Genomic DNA, 19811 nt, shown 5'->3' with positions numbered 1-19811 from the left:
AGGAAGAACAGAAGAAACCAACTGCCTTGGCCCCAGACTTACCGGCCGGTCTCCTGCCTTCCAAAGAACCCTGCTCCAGCGACGCTTTCCAAGGGACCAGCGACCTCTGAATCCTCGGAGGACTGCCCTGCTTCGAAAAAGACAAGAAACTCCCGAGGACAGCGGCACTGCTCCAAAAGAACTGCAACTTTGTTACAAGGAGCAGATTTAAAGACCCCTGCAACTCCCCGCAAGAAGCGTGAGACTTGCAACACTGCACCCGGCGACCCCGACTCGACTGGTGGAGAACAACCAACTCAGGGAGGACCCTCCGGCGACTCTACGACTGAGTAACCAAAGTTGTCCCCCCTGAGCCCCCACAGCGACGCCTGCAGAGGGAATCCCCAGGCTCCCTCTGACCGTGACTGTCTGAACTCCATTTCCCGACGGCTGGAAAAGACCCTGCACCCGCAGCCGCCAGCGCCTAAAGAAACTGAACTTCTGTGCAAGAGTGACCCCCAGGAGGCCCTCTCCCTTGCCTAGGTGGTGGCTACCCTGAGGAGCCCCCCCCTTGCCTGCCTGCACCGCTGAAGAGACCTCTTTGTCTCCCATTGAAAACTAAAGGAAACCCGACGCTTGTTTGCACACTGCACCCGGCCGCCCCCGCGCTGCTGAGGGTGTACTTTCTGTGCTAGCGTGTCCCCCCCGGTGCCCTACAAAACCCCCCTGGTCTGCCCTCCGAAGACGCGGGTACTTACCTGCTGGCAGACTGGAACCGGGGCACCCCCTTCTCTCCATTGAAGCCTATGTGTTTTGGGCACCTCTATGACCTTTGCACCTGACCGGCCCTGAGCTGCTGGTGTGATAACTTTGGGGTTGCTCTGAACCCCCAACGGTGGGCTACCTTGGACCAAAAACTGAAACCTGTAAGTGACTTACCTGTGAAATCTAACAAAACTTTACCTCCCCCAGGAACTGTGAAAATTGCACTGTGTCCACTTTTAAAACAGCTTATTGTGTTTTATGTAAAAAGTATACATGCTAAAGTAATGATTCAAAGTTCCTAGAGTACTTACCTGCAATACCTTTCAAATGAGATATTACATGTAAAATTTGAACCTGTGGTTCTTAAAATAAACTAAGAAAATATATTTTTCTATAACAAAACCTATTGGCTGGATTTGTCTCGGAGTGTGTGTACCTCATTTATTGTCTATGTGTATGTACAACAAATGCTTAACACTACTCCTTGGATAAGCCTACTGCTCGACCACACTACCACAAAATCGAGCATTAGTATTCTCTTTTTACCACTATTTTACCTCTAAGGGGAACCCTTGGACTCTGAGCATGCTATTCCTTACTTTGAAATAGCACATACAGAGCCAACTTCCTACAGTTACCCCCTGACTTTTTGCCTTTGCTGATGCTAAGTTGATTTGAAAGTGTGCTGAGGCCTGCTAACCAGGCCCCAGCACCAGAGTTTTCCCTAACCTGTACTTTTGTTTCCACAATTGGCACACCCTGGCATCCAGGTAAGTCCCCTGTAACTGGTACCCCTGGTACCAAGGGCCCTGATGCCAGGGAAGGTCTCTAAGGGCTGCAGCATATCTTATGCCACCCTGGGGACCCCTCTCACTCAGCACAGACACTGCTTGCCAGCTTGTGTGTGCTGGTGAGAACAAAACGAGTAAGTCGACATGGCACTCCCCTCAGGGTGCCATGCCAACCTCACACTGCCTATGCAGTATAGATAAGTCACCCCTCTAGCAGGCCTTATAGCCCTAAGGCCGGGTGCACTATACCATAGGTGAGGGCACCAGTGCATGAGCACTGTGCCCCTACAGTGTCTAAGCAAAACCTTAGACATAGTAAGTGCAGGGTAGCCATAAGAGTATATGGTCTGGGAGTCTGTCAAACATGAACCCCACAGCACCATAATGGCTACACTGAAAACTGGGAAGTTTGGTATCAAACTTCTCAGCACAATAAATGCACAATGATGCCAGTGTACATTTTATTGTAACATACACCCCAGAGGGCACCTTAGAGGTGCCCCCTGAAACTTTAACAGACTATCTGTGTAGGCTGACTAGTTCTAGCAGCCTGCCACTTACCAGACATGTTGCTGGCCACATGGGGAGAGTGCCTTTGTCACTCTGTGGCTAGTAAAGCCTGCACTGGGTGGAGATGCTTATCACCTCCCCCTGCAGGAACTGTAACACCTGGCGGTGAGCCTCAAAGGCTCTCCCCCTTTATTACAGCACCCCAGGGCACTCCAGCTAGTGGAGTTACCTGCCCCCTCCAGCCACGGCCCCACTTTTGGCAGCAAGGCCGGAGGAGATAATGAGAAAAACAAGGAGGAGTCACTGGCCAGTCAAGACAGCCCCTAAGGTGTCCTGAGCGGAGGTTACTCTGACTTTTAGAAATCCTCCATCTTGCAGATGGAGGATTCCCCCAATAGGGATAGGAATGTGCCCCCCTCCCCTTGGGAGGAGGCATAAAGAGGGTGTACCCACCCTCAGGGCTAGTAGCCATTGGCTATTGACAACCCCCCCCCGACCTAAACACGCCCTTAAATTTAGTATTTAAGGGCTCCTCAGAACCTAGGAACTCCGATTCCTGCAACCGAAGAAGAGGACTGCTGAGCTGAAAAACCCTGCAGAGAAGACGGAGCCACCAAATGCTTTGGCCCCAGCTCTACTGGCCTGTCTCCCCACTTCTAAAGACACTGCTCCAGCGATGCTTTCCCCAGCGACCAGCGACCTCTGAAGCCTCAGAGGACTGCCCTGCATCTAGAAGGACCAAGAACTCCCGAGGACAGCAGCTCTCTTCAAAGACTGCAACTTTAAAACAAAGGAGCAACTATAAAACAACTCGTGTTTCCCGCCAGAAGCGTGAGACTTGGCACTCTGCACCAGACGCCCCCGGCTCGACTTGGAGAACAAACACTTCAGGGAGGACTCCCCGGCGACTGCAAGACCGTGAGTAGCCAGAATTGACCCCCCTGAACCCCCACAGCGACGCCTGCAGAGGGAATCCAGAGGCTCCCCCTGACCACGACTGCCTGTTCCTCAGAACACCCGACGCCTGGTAAAGACTCTGCACCTGCAGTCCCCAGGACCTGAAGAATCCGAACTCCAGTGCAGGAGTGACCCCCCCAAGGAGCCCCCCCCCCCCGCATCGCTGAAGAGACCCCTTGGTCTCCCATTGAAACCTATTGAAAACCCGACGCGTGTTTGCACACTGCACCCGGCCGCCCCTGTGCTGCTGAGGATGTACTTTGTGTGGACTGGTGTCCCCTCCGGTGCCCTACAAAACCCCCCTGGTCTGCCCTCCGAAGACACGGGTACTTACCTGCTGGCAGACTGGAACCGGGGCACCCCTTTCTCCATTGAAGCCTATGCGTTTTGGGCACCACTTTGACCTCTGCACCTGACCGGCCCCGAGCTGCTGGTGTGGTAACTTTGGGGTTGCTCTGAACCCAAAACAGTGGGCTACCTTGGACCCAAACTTTAACCCCTTAGGTGGTTTACTTACCTGCAAAAACTAACAAACTTACTCCCCCCAGGAACTGTTGAAAACTGCACTACCTGCAATACCTTTAATTTGAAGTATTACATGTAAATCTTAAACCTGTGGTTCTTAAAATAAACAAAGAAAATATATTTTTCTATACAAAAACCTATTGGCCTGGAATTGTCTGAGGGTGTGTTCCTCATTTATTGCCTGTGCTTGTACAACAAATGCTTAACACTACTCCTTTGATAAGCCTACTGCTCGACCACACTACCACAAAATAGAGCATTAGTATTCTCTTTTTGCCATTATCTTACCTCTAAGGGGAACCCATGGACTCTGTGCCTACTATTCCTTACTTTGAAATAGTGCATACAGAGCCAACGTCCTACAGGGTCAGTTCCAGGAAACCAAAGACTGGACAAGGAGGGGGCCACCTGCTGGATGTTGCTGCACGGACAGTCTGATTCCCCAAGGTTGCAACTCTTGAGTCCTCGGCTGGAGTTTCTTCTTGGACAGGGCCTCTGTCCATTGCGGTTCTTGGTCCTCTGGGGTGCAGGCAGTCCTCAAATTCTCAGAGGTCACAGGTCCTGCAGGATGTGTATCCTCCTTTTAGCAGGTCTTTAGAAGCTACAAAGAGGCCAGTAGGGCTGTGGTCAAGTCAGTTTGCATCTTCAGTCTTCTCTGGCTGTTAGCTTAGCAGTCCTTTCTTCCTTTTTGTGAGGTCACCAGGAATCTGGCAAGTTAGGTTAAGGGGAGTGTAGGAAAATGGCTTCCTGTTGCAGTGAACCCCAACCTTTTGCCTGATATTGATGCTGACTTGACTGAAGTGTGCTGGGACCCTGCTAACCAGTGTTCTTTCACTTAATGTACCATTTTTCCACAATTGGCACATCACTGGCACAGAGACAAGTCCCCTGTAAAAGATCCAAGTGGTACCAAGGGCCCTGTGACCAAGAATGTCACGAAGGGCTGCAGCATATGTTGCGCCACCCTAAGGGACCCCTCACCTAACCTGCACACTGCCCTTTTCTCCCCACCAACACACAATCTAAAATGGCAAAGTAGACATGACATCCCCTTCAGGATGCCATGCACACAAAATGCTGCCTGTGGCATAGTTAAGTCACCCTTCTAGCAGGCCTTACAGCCCTAAGGTTGTGTGCACTATACCACAGGTGAGGGCATAGCTGCATAAGCAATATGCCCCTACAGTGTCTAAGTCTATTCTTACACCTTGTAAGTACAGTGTGGCCATATTAAGTATGTGGTCTGGGAGTTTGTCAAAAAAGAACTCCACAGTTCCATAATGGCTACACTGAATACTGGGAAGTTTGGTATCAAACTTCTCAGAATAAACCCACACTGCCAGTGTTGGAGTTATTAAAAAATGCACAGAGTGCATCTTACAGATTCCCCTGTATTTTACCCAATCCTCCAGTGCAGGACTGACTGGTCTGTGCCAGCCTGCTGCTGAGGATTTTGACCCCCATGGAGTGAGGACCTTTTTGCCCTGAAGCAAAAAACAAAGCCTGCTCTGGGTGGAGGTGCTTCACACCTCCCCCTGCAGGAACTGTAACACCTAGCAATGAGCCTCAAAGGCTAAGGCTTCCTGTTACAATGCCCCAGGGCACTCCAGCTAGCGGAGATGCCTGCACACTGGACACAGCCTCCACTTTTGGCAGCAAGTCCAGGGGAGATGAGAAAAACAAGGAGTCACCACCCACCAGTCAGGACAGCCCCTCAAGTGTCCTAAGCTGAGGTGACCCCTGCCTTTAGAAATCCTCCGTCTTAGTTTTGGAGGATTCCCCCAATAGGATTAGGGACATGCCCTCCTCATCACAGGGAGGAGGCGCAGAGGGTGTAGCAACCCTACAGGACAGTAGCCATTGGCTACTGCCCTCTCAGACCTGAACACTACCATAAATCTAGTATTTAGGGGCACCCCAGAACCCAGGAAATCAGATTCCTGCAACCTAAAGCAAAGGACTGCTGATCTACAAGCCTGCAGAGACGGACAACTGCTTTGGCCCCAGCCCTAACGGCCTGCCTCCAGAGTCGAAAACCTGCAACCAGTGATGCATGTAACAGGGACCAGCAACCTCTGAAGCCTCCGAAGACTGCCCTGACCCCCAGGACCAAGAAACTCCTGTGAGCAGGGGCTCTGCTCAACAATCTGCAAAAAACGTGCAACTTTTCTATAACTTTAAAGACTTTGTTTCCCACTGGAAGCATGAGACTTCCCACTCTGCACAGACACCCCCAGCTCGAGATCCAGAGAACCACAGGAAGAACTCGCCAGCGACTGACCCCGTGAGTAGCCCGAGACGACCCCCCCCCCCCCCAACAGCGACACCTGCAGAGAATCCAAAGGCTCCCCCTGACTGCGACTGCCTGTAACAAGGGACCCAACACCTGGAACAAGCACTGCACCCACAGCCACAGGACCTGAACCTCAGTGCAGGAGTGACCCCCCCCTGCCTAGCCCAGGTAGTGGCTGTCCCGAGAAGCCCCCCACCCCCGAGCCTGCCTGCAATGCTAGAGTGATCCCCAAGTCCTATTGTTTATCTGAAACCAGACGCCTGCTTTGTGCGCTGCACCCCACTGCCCCTGAGGGTGTGTTGTGTGCCTACTTGTGTCCGTTCCCCCCCCCCCCCCCCCCCCAAGTACTCTACAAAACTCCCTGGTCTGTCCCCTGAGGACACGGGTACTTATCTGCTGGCAGACTGGAACCAGCGCACCCCTGTTCTCCATAGAGGCTTATGTGTTTTGGGCACCTCTTTGACCTCTTTCCACTTTACCAGCCCCGAGCTGCTGGTGTGGTAACTTTGGGTTTGCCCTGAACCCCCAACGGTGGGGAGAGAAGCAGGCATCTCTGCTAGCTGGATTGCCCTGGGGCACTGTAACAAGAGGCCTGGTGTTAGTTCCTGCAGGGATCAGGTGTGAAGCACCTTCACCCAGTGCAGGTTTTGTTTCTGGCCAAAGAACCCAAATGCCCTCAACCCCATGTGGTCAAACTAGTCTGGAAGTAGCAGGCTGGCACAGAATGGTCAGTCCTGCACTAGAAGTTTGACTAACATACAGAGGGCATCTCTAAGATGCCCTCTGGGTGTATTGTCCAATACATCCAACACCGGCATTTGTGTGGGTTTATTGTGCTGATAAGTTTCATACCAGGCATCCCAGTATTCAGTGAAGCCATTTTGGAGCTGTGGCGATCCTAATGACAAACTCACAGCCCATGTACTTAATATGGGCTGTAGGAAAATGGCTCCATGTTTCAGTTACCCCCCCCCCCACCTTTTGCCTGATGCTGACGAGGTGTGCTGGGACCCTTCTAACCAGGCCCCAGCACCAGTATTTTCACCACAAATGTACCATTGTTTCCACAATTGGCACAACCCTGGCACACAGATAAGTCCCTTGTAAAAGGTGCCAATGGTACCAAGGGCCCTGTGACAGGGAAGGTCCCTAAGGGCTGCTGCATATGTTGTGCCACCCTAAGGAACCCCTCACCCAACACATGCACACTGCCATTGTAGATTGTGTTTATTGGTGGGGAGAAAAAGGCAGTCGACATGGCAGGTGACAGAGACCATGAGTAACCAGAGACGACCCCTCTGAGCCCCCACTGAGACGCCTGCAGAGAATCCAGAGGCTCCCCCTGACCACGACTGCCTGTAACAAGTGACCCGATGCCTGGAACCAGCACCGCACCCGCAGCCCCTAGGACCTAAAGGAACCGAATCTCAGAGCAGGAGTGACCCCCAGGTGACCCTCTACCTTGCCCAGGAGGTGGCTGTCCTGAGAAGCCCCCCCCCCCCCAAATGCCTGCACTGCTCGAGTGACCCCCATGCCCCAGTTTCAAAGAGGCTGGAATGGCAGGCCTGCAGAACCCTTTGAGTGGGCTCCCTATGAGTGGCAATAACTGCTGCAGCCCATAGGGATCCTCTGGAACATCAATGCCCTGGGTATCTAGGTTCCATATACTAGGTGCTTACATGGGGTCCAAGTAGGCCAGTTGTGAGGATTACAAAATTACCAGCAACCCAATTTAGAGGGGAGAGCAGTCACTGGGGTCCTGGTTAGCAAGATCCCATTAAACAGTCAAACAGTGACAAATAGGCCAAAATTTGGGGGTAACCAATCTAGAAAAAGGCTACCTTCCTACAGACTCCGCTTGATAACTTTGCACCTGGGTGCCTGTGGGATTTGACACTTACCTTGGGTAAGTTACTTCAACAACCCTTGGGATTTTAACACTTGGCTTGGGCACCTCCATTCTTATACCACTTTTAGTATATGGTTTGCCTGCACACCACCCCCATCCCCCATAGGGTCCCAGGGATTTCTGTGCTTTTCCTGCTGGTTGCCAATTGTATATTGTGTATAGATATCTTCCAGTGGAGCAATACCAATGTTAGTACAGTAATAGTGCTGTAATGAACACTTTTTGCAACACCTGGTGTGGTTCTTTCTTGTGAACAGTTACTGATTGTTGTGGTATTGCAAGTGCTTTACACTCATCCTGGATAACCTTCAGCTGCTCACCACAGCTACCCTAGAGAGCTTTTGCTATCAGGACAGCTAAACACCATCACCAAGTGTTGCCTGGACTCAGTATAGGGTGCCACGCTATAGGTGTAGACCATAAACTGAGCCAGCCTCCTACAGGGACTAATCTATATCAGCTCCAAAAGCCAGTCATTTAAGCCTAATCATGAGTTGTAGCCTTTCAAGGCAGCAGACATCAAAACTGCCCTATTGTCAACAGGTCCAACATTAGTAATTGTTACACCTAAAACAAAAAAAGTCCATTTTTAATGACCCTCACCTGATTGCCTGTTCCCGCTGTGCTTTTCGCACCTCTGGCTTTTGATTTCTTTTTGCCATTATTTCTGCCAATGATGCACCAGTAATGGCCCGCTGGAACTTGACGGCACGGCGGCTGCGTTTTTTTTGAATTTCTTCCTAAAAAGTCAATGTTTAATGAAATTTGGTGAACTTTCAATAAAAAATTTAAATTAAATATTTACATATGTTCATCAGTCCTGATGAAGTGTGATTAAAACCTACCTGGAAATTCCAGGATTTGTTTAATTCAATAAAAACGAACTATGCTAGTCAGTGGTAAGCTAGACAATCAATGGGAATAGAATCTTTAAAAGCACAATGAAGTGTAGGAAAGTAGCCTCTTTCTAGCATGGCTACCCCAGTGATTATGCTCTCTCCTTTTCAAATTGGTTGCTGGAACCTTTTTCACCCAACATTTGGCATACTTGTGCCTGTATGTAACTCCATAGTATATGGTAGATCACTATGGACTGTAGCATCTATTACGCCACCCACAGGGAGTCCATGCAAAGTGTTCTGCAGGCCTGCCATTGCAGCCTGCATGACAGGTGCATGCACCCTTTCACTATGAAGTCATAGCACCAAGTCGCAAAGTCACCTCTGGCAGGCCCTCCTAGCCCAGAGGGCTAGGTGCAAGTACCTGTGTGAGGGAACTCCAACACTAGCAGAGGTGCCCCCACGAACTCCAGCTCCATTTTCCTGGACTGCATGAGGGCAGGGATGCCATTTTATGCGTGTACTGGACATAGGTCACGATGTCCAGCAACAAAATAGTAACTCCGAACCTAGGTATCTTTGGTATCAGACATTACAGAATCCTACCCAAATACAGTGCCAAGTATTGGAAGTATGATTCCATGCAGTCTGGGGCTCTGTAGAGGACCCCCAGCATTGTTACAAAGTCATATGGGTTTTCCAGACAGCCCAAACCTCTGCCCCACCACAGACTTTTCTGCCTTCCGCTGCTTGACCTGATCAAGCAGAAGGCAGAACAAAGGCCTTCCTATCAGAGAGGGAGGTAACACCCTCTCCCTGTGGAAATTGGTGTGACTGGCTTGGGAGGGGTAGCTCCGTGCATTAACAGGTCCACACTGCTCCAGGGAACCCCAGTTCCTGCTCTGGTGTGAAACTAGACAACGGAAAGGGGAGTGAACTCCCCAGTTCATCACCACCCCATGGGTGGTGCCCAGAGCTCCTCCAGAGGGTCCCTGGGTTCTGCCATCTTGCTTCCAAGGTTGGCAGGGAACTCTGGGAGCATCTGAGTGGCCAGTGGCTTGGTGCTTACCTGGTAGGTGACCAATCCCCTTCGTGGCTATTTAGGGTCTCTTGGGTGGGTCCTCAAATTAGTCTTCCAAGATTCCAAGGTCTCCTCTGCAACCTCCACTTCAACTTCTAGCCACTGGAACAGCAACTGGACCTTCCAGGAACAGACAATCTGCATCCCGAAGACTAGTCTTTCAACAATATTTCCAATGCTCCTTCCACCTTCTGCAACATTTCCCTGGCAGTGCATCCTCCGAGGGCGGCAAGTCTTCAGTCTGCACAAGGAATCTCTTAAAGTGAAGTCACTCCACTGTATCTGCAGGCACCTACTGCAATGAGAACCAGCTGCATGGATTAGCTCTCATCCTCAGCTGTGAGGTATCTTGCATCACAGGTGATTGTCTGGAGTAGTCCTCTTGGTCATTTCTACCAACTGTCCAACTTTGCTGGAGGTAAGTCCTTGCCTTTCCACGCAGGACAGTACGTCCATGCACTGCATCTCCCTCAGCTGCCAAGGCTGGTTTACATCTCCAAGGATCTTCAGGTAACCTGTAGCTCCAACCCCCAGTACTCCTGCCTTCAAGGCACAACCTCCTACATTGTTCTCTGGCAGCGTGGGATCCTTTTGTAGCACTGAGGGGGCTCCTTCTGTGACTCCTATGGCCCTGTCCTGTGAGACTCCTGCTGGTGCTGCCTCTGCTCCAGCAGAGACTGATGCTGAGGGATGACCCTATCTCTCTCCCTAATCTCCAAACCTCCTAACACTCACCCTCCTCCACCCTAAACCCCCTCCCCCAGCTCCTCTCACTCTACCTGTCCCCCCCCCCTCCCTCGCGCTTTCCCGCCGCGACCTCCTGCACGCCCCCGCCCCCCCAGCTCCCATTCGCCCCCAGCTGACCCCTCCTACGGCGGCCGCTGCGCGACCTCGCAGCGGGCGCGCGCCGGAGGCGCGCCAGAGGCGAGCCCGTCTGCGCCCGTCCGCGCCTGGCCCGCGCCCAGCGCCACGACCCCTGGTCCCCAGCTCCCCCAAGCCCCGCTGATCCGCTACGACCTCACCACCCTCCACGCCCTCAACCCAGGGCGCTCCAAAACCTGCTTCCTAGCTCACCCCAAACGCACCCATGGACCCTTCGCCTGCAACTCCTGCAAACGCATCTTCCACCACGCAACTACCACGACCACAAGCCCACGTGCCATCAACCACCTCAAGTGCATCCTGATCAACGCTCGTTCGGTCCACAAGCACGCCGTTGAACTTTGGGACCTCCTGGACTCCACAGCCCCGGACGTCGCCTTCATCACGGAGACATGGATGAACGCCTCCTCTGCTCCAGACATCGCTACCGCCATCCCCGAAGGCTACAAGATCTCCAGAAAAGACCGCACCAACCAAGTAGGAGGAGGTGTCGCCATCATCTTCAAAGACTCCATCAGCGTCACCACCTCCACCGAAGACCCCCCCCCTCGCCGCTGAACACCTGCATTTTCAGATTCGCACCGACCCAAGGACCACCCTCAGAGGATCCCTCGTCTACCGTCCTCCCGGACCTCGCGCCTCTTTCAGCGACGCCATCGCCGACTTCATCTCCCCGCACGCCCTCGCCTCACCGGACTACATCCTCCTGGGCGACCTCAACTTCCATCTGGAACAAAACAACGACCCCAACACCACCACCCTGCTCGACAACCTCGGCCTCAAACAACTGGTGAACACCGCCACCCACATCGCCGGACACACGCTCGACCCTATCTTCTCCGCCAGCAAACACGTCTTCTTCAGCCACACCTCTGCCCTACACTGGACCGACCACAGCTGCGTCCACTTCACATTCCGACGCAAGACCTCCCACCTCCGCACTCAACCCATCCCTCATCGACAGTGGAACAAGATCCCTGAAGAGCAACTCTTCTCCGCTCTCGCCGCCAACCAACCCACCCTCACCACCGACCCCAACGTCGCAGCTCTCAACCTCACAAACTGGATCTCCAACTGCGCTGACAACCTTGCTCCCCTCAAACGCACGCAGCGACAGACCAACACCAAAAAACCTCTCTGGTTCTCTGACACCCTCAAAGAATCAAAGAAAACTTGTCGTGCCGAGAAGGCCTGGCGCAAGGACCACACCGCTGACAACATGACCGCCCTCAAGAACGCTACACGCGAACACCACCACCTGATCCGCACTGCCAAAAGGAACTTTTTCACCGACAGACTAGACAAAAACAGCCACAACAGCAGAGAACTCTTCAGCATCGTCAAAGAGTTCTCCAACCCCAGCGCCAACGCCGTCACGCCATCACAGGATTTGTGCGAATCCCTCGCCACTTTCTTCCATCGCAAGATCAGCGACCTCCACGACAGCTTCGGACACCAGACCCAACCATACACCACTGAACCCGCTTCCCCGGACATCACCCTCAACAACTGGACCCACATCAACACGGAAGAAACCAAATCCATCATGAACTCTATCCACTCCGGCGCCCCTTCGGACCCCTGCCCGCACTTCATCTTTAACAAAGCCGACGACATCATCGCCCCGCACCTCCAGACCGTCATCAACTCTTCTTTTTCTTCTGCTACCTTCCCCGAATGCTGGAAGCACGCTGAAGTCAACGCCCTACTAAAGAAACCTACGGCTGACCCAAGCGACCTGAAAAACTTCCGCCCCATCTCTCTTCTACCTTTCCCAGCCAAGGTAATAGAAAAGACCGTCAAACAGCTGACCACCTTCCTGGAAGACAACAACCTGCTCGACCCTTCACAAACCGGATTCCGAACCAACCACAGCACGGAAACCGCCCTCATCTCAGTCACAGACGACATCAGAACCCTGATGGACAACGGTGAAACAGTCGCCCTCATTCTCCTCGACCTCTCGGCTGCCTTTGACACCGTCTGTCACCGCACCCTAATCACCCGCCTACGCTCCACCGGGATCCAAGGCCAGGCCCTGGACTGGATCGCCTCCTTCCTCGCTAACCGCTCCCAAAGAGTTTACCTCCCTCCGTTTCGCTCAGAACCCACCAAGATCATCTGCGGCGTACCTCAAGGCTCATCGCTCAGCCCGACACTCTTCAATGTCTACATGAGCCCCCTCGCCGACATCGTACGCAAGCACGACATCATCATCACCTCCTACGCCGACGACACCCAACTTGTACTCTCCCTCACCAAGGACCCCGCCAGCGCCAAGACCAACCTACAAGAGGGTATGAAGGACGCAGATTGGATGAGGCTCAGCCGCCTAAAGCTGAACTCTGAAAAAACGGAAGTCCTCATCCTCGGCAACACCCCGTCCGCCTGGGACGACTCCTGGTGGCCCACAGCCCTCGGCACCGCACCGACCCCCGCAGACCACGCCCGCAACCTCGGCTTCATCTTGGACCCTCTTCTCACCATGACCAAGCAAGTCAACGCCGTGTCCTCCGCCTGCTTCCTCACTCTCCGCATGCTCCGTAAGATCTTCCGCTGGATCCCCGCCGACACCAGAAAAACCGTGACCCACGCCCTCGTCACGAGCCGCCTGGACTACGGCAACACCCTCTACGCCGGGACCACAGCCAAACTCCAAAACCGCCTGCAACGCATCCAAAACGCCTCGGCCCGCCTCATCCTCGACGTACCCCGCAACAGCCACATCTCCGCACACCTGAGACACCTGCATTGGCTCCCAGTCAGCAAAAGGATCACCTTCCGTCTTCTCACCCACGCACACAAAGCCCTCCACAACAAGGGACCGGAATACCTCAACAGACGCCTCAGCTTCTACGTCCCCACCCGCCCCCTCCGCTCCGCTGGCCTCGCACTTGCTGCCGTCCCTCGCACCCGCCGCTCCACGGCGGGTGGGAGATCTTTCTCCTTCCTGGCGGCCAAGACCTGGAACTCCCTCCCCACCAGCCTCAGGATCACCCAGGACCACTCCGCTTTCCGGAGACTCCTAAAGACTTGGCTGTTCGAGCAGCGATAACCCCCCCTTTCCCCCCTAGCGCCTTGAGACCCGCACGGGTGAGTAGCGCGCTTTATAAATGTTAATGATTTGATTTGATTTGATTTGATGACCGACTACTCCTCAAAGCTTGCTGGTCCCCAGCAGCCCTGCTTGTCCACTTACCGCAAGCTGGCCTTTGCCAAGGCTGGTTTTCCTGCACAGACGCACCTGCAATATTCACTCCAGCGTGAGGCATTATCTGCATCCATCAGGAACTCTTCAGCTCCAGGGCTGCAGTGTTGACCTGTTCACCATCGACCAACTCCTGGAAGGACAGCTGGGTGTGTAGTAGCTCCTACTCCTCCTGACTCCAATGTAACTCTTGGACTTAGTCCCCTCTCTCCACAGGTCTTTCAGGAATCCACTGCTAGTTTTCTTGCAGTCTTGTCTGGGTTTTTCCTCCTTTTGGGTGGTTTGGGGGAAAATCTAGCGATTTACTCCTGCTTTCCTGGTTGCTGGGGGTACGGTCTTCTCTGGTTTTGTAGTACTCCCAGCTCGCCTCTACACATTTCACTTAACTAGGTGGGGGTCTTGTGTTCACATTCCATTATATGGTTTGTGCTTCCCCTAGGTTCACTAATAGTTATTTCTATTTGCACTGTTAACCTTTTCTATGCCTATTTGATTACTAGTGTATATATATTTAGTGTATTACTTACCTCCTAAGGGCGGGTTACCAGTTTAGTATTGTGGTGATTTAGAAATGAGTGTTTTCATGTGTCCAAGTACTGTGTGACTACAGTGGTATTGCAGGAGCTTTGCAGGTCTCCTAGATAAGCCTTGGCTGCTCATCCACAGCTACCTCTAAAGAGCCTGACCAGGCTTCTATAGTCCTTCTACACAGCCCTTCCTTTATTGGCACACAACCCACAAAAAGTTGAATGTTGTAAGGAAATGCCTCCTTGGCATGGTTGCCCCCTGACTTTTTGCCTTTGCTGATGCTATGTTTACAATTGAAAGTGTGCTGAGGCCTGCTAACCAGGCCCCAGCACCAGTGTTTTCCCTAACCTGTACTTTTGTATCCACAATTGGCAGACCCTGGCATCCAGATAAGTCCCTTGTAACTGGTACTGCTAGTACCAAGGGCCCTGATGCCAAGGAAGGTCTTTAAGGGCTGCAGCATGTCTTATGCCACCCTGGAGACCTCTCACTCAGCACAGACACACTGCTTGCCAGCTTGTGTGTGCTAGTGAGAACAAAACGAGTAAGTCGACATGGCACTCCCCTCAGGGTGCCATGCCAGCCTCTCACTGCCTATGCAAGTATAGGTCAGTCACCCCTCTAGCAGGCCTTACAGCCCTAAGGCAGGGTGCACTATACCATAGGTGAGGGTACCAGTGCATGAGCATGGTACCCCTACAGTGTCTAAACAAAACCTTAGACATTGTAAGTGCAGGGTAGCCATAAGAGTATATGGTCTGGGAGTTTGTCAAACACGAACTCCACAGCACCATAATGGCTACACTGAAAACTGGGAAGTTTGGTATCAAACTTCTCAGCACAATAAATGCACACTGATGCCAGTGTACATTTTATTGCAAAATACACCCCAGAGGGCACCTTAGAGGTGCCCCCTGAAACTTAACCGACTATCTGTGTAGGCTGACTGGTTCCAGCAGCCTGCCACACTAGAGACATGTTGCTGGCCCCATGGGGAGAGTGCCTTTGTCACTCTGAGGCCAGTAACAAAGCCTGCACTGGGTGGAGATGCTAACACCTCCCCCAGGCAGGAGCTGTAACACCTGGCGGTGAGCCTCAGGCTCACCCCTTTGTCACAGCACCGCAGGACACTCCAGCTAGTGGAGTTGCCCGCCCCCTCCGGCCCCGGCCCCCACTTTTTGCGGCAAGGCTGGAGGGAACAAAGAAAGCAACAAGGAGGAGTCACTGGCCAGTCAGGACAGCCCCTAAGGTGTCCTGAGCTGAAGTGACTCTAACTTTTAGAAATCCTCCATCTTGCAGATGGAGGATTCCCCCAATAGGGTTAGGATTGTGACCCCCTCCCCTTGGGAGGAGGCACAAAGAGGGTGTACCCACCCTCAGGGCTAGTAGCCATTGGCTACTAACCCCCCAGACCTAAACACGCCCTTAAATTTAGTATTTAAGGGCTACCCTGAACCCTAGAAAATCAGATTCCTGCAACTACAAGAAGAAGGACTGCCCAGCTGAAAACCCCTGCAGCGGAAGACCAGAAGACGACAACTGCCTTGGCTCCAGAAACTCACCGGCCTGTCTCCTGCCTTCCAAAGATCCTGCTCCAGCGACGCCTTCCAAAGGGACCAGCGACCTCGACATCCTCTGAGGACTGCCCCTGCTTCGAAAAGACAAGAAACTCCCGAGGACAGCGGACCTGCTCCAAGAAAAGCTGCAACTTTGTTTCCAGCAGCTTTAAAGAAACCCTGCAAGCTCCCCGCAAGAAGCGTGAGACTTGCAACACTGCACCCGGCGACCCCGACTCGGCTGGTGGAGATCCGACACCTCAGGAGGGACCCCAGGACTACTCTGATACTGTGAGTACCAAAACCTGTCCCCCCTGAGCCCCCACAGCGCCGCCTGCAGAGGGAATCCCGAGGCTTCCCCTGACCGCGACTCTCTGAAACCTAAGTCCCGACACCTGGGAGAGACCCTGCACCCGCAGCCCCCAGGACCTGAAGGACCGGACTTTCACTGGAGGAGTGACCCCCAGGAGTCCCTCTCCCTTGCCCAAGTGGAGGTTTCCCCGAGGAACCCCCCCCTTGCCTGCCTGCAGCGCTGAAGAGATCCCGAGATCTCTCATAGACTAACATTGCGAACCCGACGCTTGTTTCTACACCGCACCCGGCCGCCCCCGCGCTGCTGAGGGTGAAATTTCTGTGTGGACTTGTGTCCCCCCCCGGTGCCCTACAAAACCCCCCTGGTCTGCCCTCCGAAGACGCGGGTACGTACCTGCAAGCAGACCGGAACCGGGGCACCCCCTTCTCTCCATTCTAGCCTATGTGTTTTGGGCACCACTTTGAACTCTGCACCTGACCGGCCCTGAGCTGCTGGTGTGGTGACTTTGGGGTTGCTCTGAACCCCCAACGGTGGGCTACCTTGGACCAAGAACTGAACCCTGTAAGTGTCTTACTTACCTGGTAAAACTAACAAATACTTACCTCCCCTAGGAACTGTGAAAATTGCACTAAGTGTCCACTTTTAAAACAGCTATTTGTGAATAACTTGAAAAGTATACATGCAATTTTTATGATTTGAAGTTCCTAAAGTACTTACCTGCAATACCTTTCGAATGAGCTATTACCTGTAGAATTGGAACCTGTGGTTCTTAAAATAAACTAAGAAAAGATATTTTTCTATACAAAACCTATTGGCTGGATTTGTCTCTGAGTGTGTGTACCTCATTTATTGTCTATGTGTATGTACAACAAATGCTTAACACTACTCCTTGGATAAGCCTACTGCTCGACCACACTACCACAAAATAGAGCATTAGTATTATCTATTTTTACCACTATTTTACCTCTAAGGGGAACCCTTGGACTCTGTGCATGCTATTCCTTACTTTGAAATAGCACATACAGAGCCAACTTCCTACATTGGTGGATCAGCGGTGGGGTACAAGACTTTGCATTTGCTGGACTACTCAGCCAATACCTGATCACACGACAAATTCCAAAATTGTCATTAGAAATTGATTTTTGCAATTTGAAAAGTTTTCTAAATTCTTAAAAGACCTGCTAGGGCCTTGTGTTAGATCCTGTTTAGCATTTCTTTTAGAGTTTAAAAGTTTGTTAAAAGTTTGAATTAGATTCTAGAACCAGTTTTAGTTTCTTAAAAAGTATTCCAACTTTTAGAAGCATAATGTCTAGCACAGATGTGAATGTGGTGGAACTCGACACCACACCTTACCTCCATCTACAGATGAGAGAGCTAAGGTCACTCTGTAAACTAAAGAAAATAACAATGGGCCCCAAACCTACCAAAATACAGCTCCAGGAGCTTTTGGCAGAGTTTGAAAAGGCCAACCCCTCTGAGGGTGGCAACTCAGAGGAAGAGGATAGTGACTTGGAGGACAATTCCCCCCTACCAGTCCTACTTAGGGAGAGCAGGGCTTCTCAAGCCCTGACTCCACAAATAATAGTCAGAGATGCTGGTTCCCTCACAGGAGGGACCAACAACTCTGAGATCACTGAGGATAACTCCAGTGAAGAGGACATCCAGTTAGCCAGGATGGCCAAAAGATTGGCTTTGGAAAGACAGATCCTAGCCATAGAGAGGGAAAGACAAGAGATGGGCCTAGGACCCATCAATGGTGGCAGCAACATAAATAGGGTCAGAGATTCTCCTGACATGTTGAAAATCCCCAAAGGGATTGTAACTAAATATGAAGATGGTGATGACATCACCAAATGGTTCACAGCTTTTGAGAGGGCTTGTGTAACCAGAAAAGTGAACAGATCTCACTGGGGTGCTCTCCTTTGGGAAATGTTCACAGGAAAGTGTAGGGATAGACTCCTCACACTCTCTGGACAAGATGCAGAATCTTATGACCTCATGAAGGGTACCCTGATTGAGGGCTTTGGATTCTCCACTGAGGAGTATAGGATTAGATTCAGGGGGGCTCAAAAATCCTCGAGCCAGACCTGGGTTGACTTTGTAGACTACTCAGTAAAAACACTAGATGGTTGGATTCAAGGCAGTGGTGTAAGTAATTATGATGGGCTGTACAATTTATTTGTGAAAGAACACCTGTTAAGTAATTGTTTCAATGATAAACTGCATCAGCATCTGGTAGACCTAGGACCAATTTCTCCCCAAGAATTGGGAAAGAAGGCGGACCATTGGGTCAAGACAAGGGTGTCCAAGACTTCAACAGGGGGTGACCAAAAGAAAGGGGTCACAAAGACTCCCCAGCAGAAGGGTGATGAGACAACCAAAACTAAAAATAGTAAAGAGTCTTCTACAGGCCCCCAAAAACCTGCACAGGAGGGTGGGCCCAGAGCCTCTTCACAAAACAATGGGTACAAGGGTAAAAACTTTGATCCCAAAAAGGCCTGGTGTCATAGCTGTAAACAGCATGGACACCAAACTGGAGACAAGGCCTGTCCCAAGAAAGGTTCCACTCCAAACCCCCATCCAGGTAACACTGGTATGGCTAGTCTCCAAGTGGGATCAACAGTGTGCCCAGAGCAAATCAGGGTCCACACTGAAGCTACTCTAGTTTCTGAGGGTGGGGTGGATTTAGCCACACTAGCTGTCTGGCCGCCTAACATGCAAAAATACAGACAGCAACTCTTAATTAATGGGACTAGAATAGAGGGCCTGAGGGATACAGGTGCCAGTGTCACCATGGTGACAGAGAAACTGGTTTCCCCTGGCCAATACCTGACTGGAAAAACTTACACAGTCACCAACGCTGACAATCAGAGAAAAGTACATCCCATGGCAATGGTTACTTTAGAATGGGGAGGGGTCAATGGCCTGAAACAGGTGGTGGTCTCCTCAAATATCCCAGTGGACTGTCTGCTTGGAAATGACCTGGAGTCCTCAGCATGGGCTGAGGTAGAACTAAAAACCCATGCAGCAATGCTGGGTATCCCTGAACTGGTGTGTGTGAAAACAAGAGCACAGTGCAAGGCACAGGGTGAACAAGTAGAGCTGGAGTCTGGAAGAATGGCCCAGCCTACCAAGAGGAAAGGAAAGTCAGTTGGGAAACCAACTGCAACACAGCAAAAGAAAGGGAACCTCTCTTCTCAGGAAGATGTTCTGCCCTCTGAGGGAACTGAGCCTTTGGAGCTTGAACCTTACCAGGTTGAGCTCTTAGGCCCAGGGGGACCCTCAAGGGAAGAGCTGTATAAGGGACAAGAAACCTGTCCCTCTCTTGAAGGCCTTAGGCAGCAAGCTGCTGAAGAGTCCAAAGGCAAGAAAAATGGAACACATAGGGTCTATTGGGAAGATGGGCTCCTGTACACTGAGGCCAGAGACCCCAAACCTGGTGCCACTAGGAGAGTGGTAGTGCCTCAGCTGTTCAGAGAGTTCATCCTAACATTGGCCCATGACATTCCCCTTGCTGGACATTTGGGACAAACCAAGACGTGGGAGAGGTTAGTCAACCACTTCTACTGGCCCAATATGTCCAACATGGTTAAGGAGTTTTGCCTCTCCTGCCCCACCTGTCAAGCCAGTGGTAAGACAGGTGGGCATCCAAAGGCCCCCCTCATTCCACTTCCA

At 51.9% G+C, this 19811-nt stretch overlaps 1 protein-coding gene across 1 annotated transcript in view; it reads right to left on the bottom strand.

Annotated features, from left to right (window-relative positions):
• Nucleotides 1–19811, bottom strand: part of RPL24 (ribosomal protein L24) — a 192409-nt gene that overhangs the window by 99529 nt on the left and 73069 nt on the right. Inside the window, exon 4 of the mRNA XM_069204798.1 lies at nt 8333–8469. Coding sequence (XP_069060899.1) covers nt 8333–8469 — 137 coding nt within the window. The remainder of the gene's footprint in view (nt 1–8332; nt 8470–19811) is intronic.

Source organism: Pleurodeles waltl, chromosome 8 (genome assembly GCF_031143425.1).
Source record: "Pleurodeles waltl isolate 20211129_DDA chromosome 8, aPleWal1.hap1.20221129, whole genome shotgun sequence".
Taxonomy (NCBI): Eukaryota; Metazoa; Chordata; class Amphibia; order Caudata; family Salamandridae; genus Pleurodeles; species Pleurodeles waltl.
This window is presented reverse-complemented; position numbering and strand designations above follow the sequence as displayed.